General features: G+C 40.1%; 1 protein-coding gene across 3 annotated transcripts in view; it reads left to right on the top strand.

The window, feature by feature from the left end:
- Nucleotides 1-11536, top strand: part of ARIH2 (ariadne RBR E3 ubiquitin protein ligase 2) — a 32964-nt gene that overhangs the window by 2313 nt on the left and 19115 nt on the right. Inside the window, exons 2-3 of one of the 3 annotated variants that reach the window (XM_068409626.1) lie at nucleotides 243-293; nucleotides 2256-2602. In XM_068409626.1, the coding sequence (XP_068265727.1) occupies nucleotides 2354-2602 (249 nt within the window). In that variant the 5' untranslated portion in view covers nucleotides 243-293; nucleotides 2256-2353. Of the gene's footprint in view, nucleotides 1-242; nucleotides 294-2255; nucleotides 2603-4224; nucleotides 4231-11536 lie in introns of those variants that run through there. The other 2 variants (XM_068409625.1, XM_068409627.1) reach the window with 2 other exon arrangements.

Raw genomic sequence — 11536 nt, 5'->3', positions numbered from 1 at the left:
GCGTTAGGTAATGCCTGTTCCTCATTTTCCTAGTACCCTGCTTTGCTTTGTCCACAGAGCTTGTGCCTTAGCCTTCTTCTCTCTTCACGCATGTCCATGTGACGTTCAGTTACACTGTAAATGAGCTCTTTCCTAGAATGTTGTGACAGGAGTCACAAAAGTCATCCAGTCTGCAGACTGTTTTCTGCTTGATATATCCCATTTGTCCATGCAAACAGTTCCTCTGTTTGTTGTTCAAATAGTGGCACAGAGAAACGTCTCCGCACTCTTCTGAGCCTCCTCCCCAGCGACTGGTATGTAACCGCTGAGGTACTGGGTCGTTGCTTGGACGTGATTCACTATGTGTTGGGATACCAAATGGACCCAGTGTTGGGGGCTTTTTTTCTGTCTCTAGAGCGTGGGATGATCTGAGTGAGTTTGAGCAGTTCCCTGACTGGTGAAACTTGCTCGGGTTTTGCGGTGCTCTGAGGTTGGCTGAAAGAAGCTGTTGCACGCTGAGCTATTGATGTCTCTGTCGGAATGCTCACAGCGAGTTTAGATTCTCAAATAAGTTATTGCTTCAACATAAGGTTTAAAAAGTAAAGATCCGTTACTACTTTTATGCAAAAGGTCAGTGTTGATACAGATTAAGCTCAGAACTGAATCATTAAGCAGGGTAGAGGGAGGGAGGCAGGGAAGGACAATATAGGTTTGCCTTATGTCTGTCAAATCAGATTTCACATCTGTCTCCTTCCAATATGGAGAGATGATGCCTCTGCTCTCTGAAATTCTGTGAGAAGCAGTGCTATAAAATATTTGTGTGCTCCTCACGTTGTGGATAGCTAAGGAATCAAAAGGCAAATGAAAGGAATGGAGACCAGAATTCAGGGGATAATATAATTAGCTGCTAGCCTTCATCCTCTCTCACTGGAGGTTTCTATCTGCTGAAATCACTGCAGCCCCTCAAATTAATTGTACATCACATCTCTTCCTGGTTATTCTGTGCTGCCTGGTCAGGTTACTGGAAACAGAAAACAGATGAGTTGAGGAAAAATAATGAAAATTTATGGTTAAGATTTCCTGTGCTCTAAAGTCAGAATTCTCAAAGCTTGATTATGGTTTCCCCAGCAGCTATAAATTGTGATACTGTGGGAATATCGTTGAGTAAGAGAGCTAACAACATAGTAATGCAAAATGTAAACATGTAAGAAACCCAATACGTGCTGCTTGTGGAAAATACTTTGATTTTATGTATATATTTTTATATGTAAAATTTGGTTACAGCATTGTTTTGAGTATTTTATATTTAATATATTCTCTCTTGAAACTGAATTATTTGGTTAAATGTAAATTTGTGACTAAATATGAGATGATCATAATTCAAGGTTGATATGTGCTTTACTGCTAAACCTCTTAGAACTCGAATTCATACGGTTTAGTTACACAAGCAGGTTTGTAGTTCAGATAAGTGAAGTCAAATATGTGACTTCTCTGATACCAGTGAGAATGTGAAAAAGAAAAAAAAAATTGGCTGTTCTTATTCTTCTTGAATAGCAGCTGTCAACACTTGAGCATAAATTTCTACATTCAGAAGGTAAAAAGTATATACTGAGAAGGTCATAAAATGAAAGAATTAATATTATTTTCCCCCTCAGAGGTAAGGCCCAAGCCACCTCCAGTAGAACCTACTTAAAGGGATTAACTAATTTCACCATTTCTTTGGAGATGGTGTTGAAGACTGTTAAACTGGGTGTGAGAGATCTGTTGCTTGTTTTATTTTCCAAAGTCCCACTTAATGGCTGTGGTTCTGAAGCAATACAGACTTGTACAGCGTGTCACAGGTTGCATTTCTGTGGTCATAGTTAAACGGTTTGTGTTTTTTCCTGTTGATGAAATGCATATAATGCTTTTCTGCAGCACTTCAGGCTGTTGGTAAAAATGTAATGTCATAAATTTAGTTGTATCTCTGAAAAGATCTGTAGTGAAGGTTATGCAGCCACTCTCCAAAAGTCAAAACTGTCAGGGCCCACACTGGGGGCTGGGATGCAATGTAATAAGCCGATCTCCAAGGTTTTAGACCTCGCCTGTAAGAGCAGCCTTGGCTTTGCAGGTGCAAGAGTCGCAGTGGATCCAAACCAGGGACCTGCACAGCAGAATCTTCTTTAGCTGGACTGGTGGGTCAGTCTGTTCCTGGCTGTTTGATCACCTGTATGATGTTGGTGTGGCATCTCTTACAATTTCTTAGGCAACAGAAAAAATTGTTTTTCCCCCCTTAGGAGACAGAGCTCAGATGAAATCAAAAGAACGATAAAGTTTGGAGGAGAAAAAGAAGCTGCAATTGCTTTCCTGGTCTGCGGTTTGACAGGGCATTAAGATGTCCGTGGACATGAACAGCCAGGGCTCTGACAGCAATGAAGAGGATTATGACCCTAATTGCGAGGAAGAGGAAGAGGATGAGGATCCTGGGGATATTGAGGATTATTATGATGGGGTAGCTAACGACGTGGAGCAGCAGGGAGCAGATGCCTTTGATCCAGAGGAATATCAGTTCACCTGCCTGACTTACAAGGAGTCGGAGAGCACTCTGAATGAACACATGGCCAGCTTGGCTGCCACATTAAAGGTGAGGAAAGGTTTCTACATTTACACAGGTGTAAAGTAAGTCTGTGATCAAAAAGGCAAATGCTGAGCATACAGTTTGAAATAAAAGCTGTGGCAACATTACTGTCGTGGGGGGTTGGAGGAACATTATTGAAGGTCCCTGGTTCAAAACTGACTCAAAGGTTTACAGTTGTTGCATACTGGTTCTGGGCCCTGAAAAATCTTCTTTACTGAATGTTGATTCTTACAATTTTTTTTTGACAGAGATGAGCTTCATGACCAAAATTCGTGAGTTATAACTCTTTGCATTAACACAATGCAAAGAGGGCGCATAGAAAAGAAACAAACCAAATCATAAATGGTGCAGATTGGTACACTTGTGTTTGAGAAGATAACTGACAGATAGGAAGACATGCTAAAACTCTGTAATTCTAACAAAAACACCTTTCTTTGTTGGTTCTGAGAGAATAATCACAGGCTTTCAAAAAGACAGATCAGCTGTCATGCTAGGTGTTAACCCTGCTGTTGCAGTGACAGCAATTAAAGTACAATGAACTTGCCAGCTCTTGTAGTGACTAATTCATCACAGAAGAGTCACACTCCAAGTCAGCTCTGTGATATTATGCTCAATAAGACTTCTGTGAAGTTTTCTTTCTCTTTGTGCAACTGATTACTGTACTGCAGACTAGTAATAAGAGGAGGTTCCCTCTCTGCCTTGTCAATGTGTTTTGGTCCCAGCGCAGGTCAGAGGAAAGCAGTTTTCTAAGCTCTAGATGTTGACACTGAGTTGCAATTACCAATGCATCTACTTTATACCAGGTCTCCAGTGCTTGTTCTTCCCAGGAACAACCCCTGAAAGCAGGACAGGTGACGGCAGCATATAAAAAACCCCATGTTGGATAGATTTTGATTTCTATTCATTAGCTCTGAATTGAACCTAATTTAAAAAAATGAGAGGTGTCTCGTGATCCTTATTTGCCCATCAGCGTGTCCTGTAGAAATAGGGTAACCATAAAGCCTGAGAACTATAAAGGGTATAAACAATAGACTCTAAAGTGCAGTCATACTTTTTGCTGCATCTCTAGCTGATTTTGCCATCTATTGTGCTTGTTCCCAGCATTCATCACCTCAGAAAATGAAGTTTTACTCTTTCTTGACTGCCAAACTCATGTCTATGATTTCTTCAAAATGTGCAGTTCAAGCTCTGAATGCCTGCTGTTCCCCACAGATTGCAGGAAAGGGAGGCAAAAGAAAAGAACAAATGAGAATATTGGTCAGCACTTTTGATCCAGCTGTCGATTGCTCTTCGTTTACATAAAGATTTAGAATGGCTTTTCTGCTCCTTACTTTTTGCCTTCAAATGGAGCACCCTTCAAAAGGGTGGTTTATGAAGGTCTCATTGCGCAAATATTATAGTTGACCTGATAATACCAACCTGCTAGCTCAAATCTGGCCCGAAATATGACTCAAGGAGAGAATACGTTAGATTCCTTTTATATCAAGAATATGCCTGTGTACTTGCTTAAAAATGAAGTGCTATACATTTTGGTTTGTGCATGAGAAGATAAAAATAAATCTGGGTAGAAACCTGAAAAACTGTGATCTTGTAAGCCACACACTGAGTCTTCAGCTCTTGAAGTGCCACATTAACTCTTTGTTCACTAGCAACGGTGGTGCTAGAATTGCACTTCTCTTGGAAATCTGTTGTATATCTGCAGCATGTGCTTTTTGTTTCCTGGCATCCTTTCTTACAATACTTCAGCAACCCTGTTTCTTCTTTCTACTCTCTTCCCCCAAGGAAACTTGTCATTTTGTTAGTTTTCTGAGACAAACTGGAGTGGAAAGAATTTGTGTTAAATTAACAAGCATAGAGAAGAAGGAAATTGAATAGAATATGTTGAACTATTTGTTGTCATTATTTTCCATTGACTTAATGGATATGAATAAACAGGGACAGACTTTTGTAAGAACTGGGTTAACTTCTTTCCTCGGATTTGCTTGAGCTCTAAAAACTTTTTTTTTTCCTTTAGAAGACCATCTTTCATAACGTCTTGGGTTTTTTGGATAATGGTGATTGTTCTTTTTGAGCATGCTAGTTCATTTTTGTTGATTTCATCTCCTTTCCCTTGTGATAGTGAGTGGTTATGTAGTGCTTTTCAGCATTAGCTCATATTTAAAGCAGAGTGGTTGCCCCTGACAGGGAAGGATGAAGGTAAATTAAAGACTCTCTTCAGGAGGTACAATGAAGGCAATGCCTGACATGGTGTCTGAGCAATTTGCTATCACAAGAAATGAATATACTAATAGAATTCCCTAAAGCAAAGAAAAAAGGAATTCAACAAATGGGCTCAAAGCCATCTTTCAATGTTCTGCCACTCTATATTGTCATTAGGTGAATCAGTTTCTGAAGGTTAAATTGGGGAGGAGGGGTGTATTGAGTGTGTTTTTCCTTTGTGATATATTATCTACACGCTTTTAAAACCCAAAACAGGTATTCTGAGCTTTATGTCCTCATACTTGCAATCTGTGCTTACTAGCTAATAACAATCTAAATAAATATTTAATTTGCTCTGCTCATTAACCCTCAACGCTTGTTTTTTAAACTGTTTTGTTCAGCTACTTCAGGCTGATTGTTGAATTCCTATTTTCTTAAAAGCACCAAGGTAAAGGGTGATCTTCCTTGGAAACCCTCTTGTCTACCTTTTTTCATTCTTCGTGAGTTACAGCTGACCTTGTTCTCACTCCTACTGAAGCTAAACAGACAACAGAACAAACTGCACTGGCTGGCCAACTTCAGGTCAGGTGTGAGCACCCTGCATATGTTTAAAAGTTTGAATGCAACATCAAAAGAGACGGTCTCTTCAACAAAACACTTGTTTTTATCTACCCCAATTAGAGACAAGAATAAGTTAAAATCTTAAGTCTGATAAAAGCATGAAATTCAACATGTAGGTTGACATGTATGTTGACATGTATGCCCTTGTATCTCTTACTGTCGTAGGAAACTTTTACCTTGAATTCTTCTTACTTGCTTTTTATCAGGTGGGGAATTCTGAGTAGAAAAATGAGAACAAACAAGGTAGCAGCAGATACAACCAGCTGTGCTGTGTGGCAGGCCTGCAACTACAGCAGTGGTTATCCCAGAACCATACAGAAGCTAGAGGGACTTTGTAAGTGGTATTCTGAAAGTTTCTTGTCATTTTGGTTTTAGTAAGAGCTGTGAGTAGGTCGTTGCTTTCCAAGAAGAGGAGGAAATGTTTGCTCCTTGGTTAGTGCTGTTAACCTGGAGGTCTGTTTGTGGAGGGTTCAGTTAATACCCTGACTAAAATTAGGACAGGCGCTATCTCTGTTGAAACATGCCACAAGAAAATCTCAAAGTAATGTTATCCAAAACTGATTCTCTGACCAAAAGGCCTGTGAATTGAAGATCACTTTTAATTCCTCAGAAGGTCACTTGACCAACAGTCAACACTTGTTAAGGACAATACTCTTGAAAGCAGAACGGCATGTATTGCCTCCAGACCAGCAAAGGAATTTACAACAGTTCTTTTAAAAAAGTAGCTATAATTGTAAAATCCAGTATATTTCAGAAATAAGGAATTAAAATTGTATAGCAATAAGTTTGTTTGCAAGATAATTCTGTCAATCGTCATTGAGTGATTGTGGGTCCTGGAGTGGCAGTATCAGTACATGCATACAAACAGTGCGATACTGAACAGTTGTACAAACAAAGTTGACCCTGTCACTGGCAAGCAGTTAAGTGTGTGATGATGTCATATTGTGTTTGTTTGTGAATGACACTTCCTGGCTCTGCTGAGGGTCTCCGTACAAGTCTGGAATATCTGTGATGTTCTAAATAACTGGCAGTAGTTTCTCTGTTTCAGTGATGAGATGGGTCTTTCTAGTTTTTACCATTTTTTTTTAAACTGGTGATATAAACCGCCAGATAAAACAATTGCAATTACAATTTATGAAAAAATGTTACGTTGACTTTAGGTCTTTTTAGAAGCTGATTGTTAGTCATGAGGAAGCTGAGATATTTCTGTACATACAAGGTAACAAGGAAAGATAGTTGTGTGTTTTACAGACAATTGATGCTGATGTAGTCTTTCCACTAAAACCAAAGGAATTGTAAAACTAAAGAACTTATAATTTTCAGTTCGCTGATGTGAGTAATCTGCTAATATTTACCAGACAACAAAAAGCTTACTTCCCTTGCTCCTTGAAATAACAGCTTATGATGTGCTTTTTTAGCCGTGTCCCTTGAAGACTAAAACTTGGTAGATGCAAAAAGTATTTGATGTCATGACATAGTTCTGAATCTATTAATCCATGTTGTCACTACTGATCTTTCAGAGATAAACCGGTTTTTCATATATTCTTGCTCACCTTATTGATGTCATGTCTTTTAGCGCAGCCAAATTAGTATTTGCTCATAAAAACACAGCCCTCTGAAACTGTTCCATGCGCTCAAATTGCGCTGACACAGAACAGTGAGTTTGTAGAGCTGCTTGGTGAACGCTGGCAGCGGTCCTTTTCAAATACCATCTTTAGCAGATCCAGAGTCATGTGCGCGGAGACTGGCAGCCTGTACGAGCAGCTCTACCCAGAGGAGTTGGTGCTCACGGTATGCCTGTTCAACGTGATCACAAAAAGTCCATAAAGAGCCAGATGCCAAGAGGTGTGTGCCTCCCCGTATTGCTGTGCAAACGTGACCAAGTACGTGGTGTGAGGTGCTTATCTGAACAAACCTGCAGTGCTGCGTAGTCATCCTTTTTGATGGCATAAGGACTTCACGAAACTTATATGCAACATAAAATGGCAGTGATAAAAGACTAGCTGTACCCAAATACCTCAAGTACAGGAGAGGTATTAAAGCCCCTTGAAATATTAAAATGCACGTACATAAGAACAGAGTTTGGAAACTTTACACTCAAAGTTAGTGTCCTTAAGAACCAACATTAGTAAATATTAGTGTATATTAGTAAACAGTTAGTAAATGTTTAAATATAATTTATTATAAATGGTAGACCCTGACAGGCAAATTTAACTCCTCCACAGAACCCCAATGGTGCTGTTTGGCAATGATAACGCACTATTTCGAAGTACCTGTGAACCCCAGATTAGTCAGGACATGCAGGTTTATATCTGTACCATGTTCTGTTTTAACATCAAGCCAGCATTATGTGGGGGATCCACTCTGAAGTTGTAACCCTTAGGAGCACACACATTTGAGACATGCCTTTGTCCTTTACCTGCTTTTTGTTCCCAACGGGAAAGATCCTGGAAGTTCTGCTATATGCAAGCTGTGTTGTTGCCTACCAGGTTCACAATGCCTGTATTTTAGTAGTATGTTAAACATCAAGAGGACATGAGTAAGTCTGTAACTGTCTTCAGTGTATGTTTTATTTTGGCTTCTACAGGTCTTTTTTTTTTTGGTGGCAAGAGCCCAGGCCTTGCAACCTTGTAACAACTTCATGAAGTCATTTGAGGAGAGAAATCAGTTTTGTTCCTTATTGCCCAGGACTGCCGAAATTCTCAACTTGACTGGAAAAATGAGCTACAAATGTGGAGGGTGATTATAGCCCACACATTTCTTTGTGATTCACGCCTTAAGTGTATCTTACAGCCAGTATGACTGCAGTGAGCAAAAAAATCAGTTCACAGCTGTTGATGAGTATGATCTTGGTGGGAGGTAGGAGCAAGACACCAGTCATTAAAAATGCGGAAACAATCTTTCAGTAACTGTTTCATGTTGCAAACTTACAGCTGGACAACGCGATCACAGGAGCAGCATGAAGCAGCTGAAGTGCATTGCCAAATTTGTGTGCTGGTCCTATTAAGGATGGCACAGCAGAAATGAGCTACGTTGTGTACTGTGAAACACTGTTTTACAAAGCAGATGTTCCTCCTCTTCATCTTTTTATAACAAAAGAAAAATGCCCTTGAAGCTGGGATTGTCAAGTAAAGGACTATGTTATTTGGGACTGAACTGCACCACCTAAGCCCTGGGCTCTGTGTGTGCGTGGTGGCTGTGTGCACGCACCAGTGCTTTCCAGTTTGAGTAGGCTGCCCTGTGTCCTGAGCCACCAGTCACGATCGTGTGGATTTAGGTTATTACCTGCCCTTCACTTCACCCCCGAGCATCTTCTGCATCCTCCTTTCTGTCAACCAGAGGAATTGTCCACTTCTTCTGTGTTTTGCTGGGAAAGCACCTGGTCATAGGTTGAGCTGAGTGCAGCAGTGGGGTGTGTTGCTGGGGGTTTTCATAGCACGCAGGGAACGCCGTGCAGTGTGCACTGGGCGCTGATGCTCTCAGTGACAACGTTAGGTTGGAAAGAATAACTCCAGTGAGTATATTTGGGGAGTTTCATGTCCATCTTCTATCTGTGTGCCATCTTACAGCTTTCTTGCTGCATTTCTTTCACTCTAAATCTTTCAAAGAAGGAATCTCGTAGCTATTTTGTAATAATGCCTTCTGGCATACCATCTTGCTTAAGTCTTTTTTCCTTTTTTTTTTCTTTTTAATTTGTTTCTGAATCTCCTCAGAAAGAATAGCCTAACAGCTTGAGAAATACGTATGTTGAGATTTCCTAGCTGAGTCCCACTGATCTTGTTTGTTGGCAGCTGCAGCTGCAATTGTTGCTGTCCTGTGTAGGAGAGCGGATGGATTAAAGCAATTTATAAGTGTGGAGAAGGAGTTAGAATTTAACCCGAGACCCCCTTTCTTCAGTATGTGGCCAACTAGGTTGTGCACTGATGGCTTCACAAACTGTGTGTATAACACCAGCAGTATTTGTCATTCCCAAACTGTGTCCTGCCTCCTGAATACGCTTCTAATCTTGCAGACTGACACCAGGTCTCTGCATGCCAGAAGATGAGTGACGGGGTGCAGATTAAAACCACCCTGTGATGAAGCAAAGCTCGTGTAGTGCTGTTTGTCAAGACCTTTCCATGGTATCAAGACTGCAGCTACAGACTATAAATTGCATTTCTTTCCCCAGTGCAGCCTGCACTCTCTAATCAGGAGAGGGGCTGAAATGTCAGACAAATTGTAAGCAATACTGTGAGTGAAACCTAAAGACAGAGGGATTTTCCTCACATTTTTTTTAAGCTTGACTGAAGCCAGAAAAAAAAGCAGGATATCTGATTTTGTTGTAACTTTTTTCTTCTGATAAATTAATTTGAGTTCGGTTTTGAAAACAGCGTTCTAATGCTCAGAAACCTGTAAGAGATACAGAGGACTTTGCTGCAAGACTTTGAACACTTGGGGTGTTTATGGCAGGTGATGTTAATCACAGCTCAAGCCCCTGCAACCTCACAAGTTTTCTACCAGGATTGCATATTGGAAGTCTGCTTAAAAAGGGGTAGATCAAAGCAAAGGAGCAAACGTGGTCCAAAAAAAACTTTTTTGTTGCCCTAAAAGGCAACAAAAATTTCTTTTTAATTCCTAATATTTCTGCAGTTTTCTGAGGAATCCTCCAGTAAAAACAGGACAGTCAGATAGTTTTTCCAGTGGGGCATGGAGGGAGTCAGATCTACTTTCCAAAAGAGGAATGAGTGTAAAATAGTATTTTTTCCATTTTCTTCACCTCAGTATCCTTAAGTAAAGCATGTCTAAAGGTATTCTTTTCTTCAACAAAGTTATTTGTTACAAAGTATGGTTTCTTACTAAGGTGTTACTGTTCTCTACTGTGAACTCAGTTCAGTCTCTATTTTGCCCATCATTGCTCACCAACAGCAACAATTTCAGAGGCTCTTGCTCTGGGTGTTTTCACTGTTGTAAAGAATTTGAGTGTGTTTTTTAGAAGTTTTGATGCAACACACAAACTGGTATCTTCCCAATTTCATCTTTTTCCTTGGAGAACTAACAAAATATTGGTGGATTAAAAGAAATGGTTCTCAAGATTAATCCTATTTGCTTAAATCTACTTATATAAAAAACTTTTGATGAAGGGAAACGCAGGAAATGGAAGCTGCGTGCATTTATGCCAGGTTTGTGTTCATCTCGGCCAGACATTTCAGTGCAACCCTGATCTAACATGAGTTGTCAGCTTGGTGCAAAGCCACGGGATCTCAGCTCCAACGAGATCATAATATCTGCAACTCATTCTGAATTGAATCTCTGAGAATCATGTCGTGATTCTTGTTTTAAATTCTTGATACTATCTCTCTGCAAAAGTAAGGATTGAAACACACCTCCAAAAAATAGGCCATCCCTTGGAGAAAAGTGAAATGAACTCATGAGATATGCATGCAACATAAATATGCATGAGCAATTTCTGTAGAATATAAGCTCTACAAAAGACGGTGGTTTTCTAGCTTTTAGGAAACATTTCTGTCTGAATTAGCAACTGTCAAAGTGGCACGGTTCAAAAGATTTTCTGCTGTAGAGAGATGAAACTTCAGCTCTTCAATCAACATAGCTTATCTGGGGAAGCAAGTTGAAACATAGTTGTCTTAGAGCTCTGCAAACCCAGCCAGGTACCTGCAGAGCTTCTTTGCAAATTCTTTCGATATTGTCTTGTCCTAGAGAGTGCCAGACTCTCTCACACTTCAGAAGTGTGAGTGTTTTGCTTATCTTGGAGAGTACAGAACCCAGGAGATAAATGGAGATAGAAATAATAATAAGAAAAAAAAATACTGTGCTCTCTTCCAGAAAATGAATAGATGTGTTTAATGCGATGGCATTACTTCTTTGTTCTACTTTCAGAATCTAATTTTGTCCAGCGCTGTGTAAATTTTTTAGACTTCTTTTTACAACTCCTGTAGAGTCTTTCCCTTACGCAGAGCAACTTCCTCTCGGCACCCTTCCTGTATGCATAGACACTGCACCCCTTTTCCAGTGCAGTGATAGACATTAGTGTTTGGTGCCCATTTCTGGCAGTCAGCAGCCTCTCTCACTGGTAAGTCAGAGTTAAGCTGATGGAGGTTTGGAAGAGGCTTCTGAGGTGAC

Source organism: Nyctibius grandis, chromosome 10, assembly GCF_013368605.1.
Source record: "Nyctibius grandis isolate bNycGra1 chromosome 10, bNycGra1.pri, whole genome shotgun sequence".
NCBI lineage: Eukaryota > Metazoa > Chordata > Aves > Nyctibiiformes > Nyctibiidae > Nyctibius > Nyctibius grandis.
The sequence above is the reverse complement of the archived record's forward strand: the minus strand, read 5'-3'. Positions and strand labels throughout refer to the sequence as shown.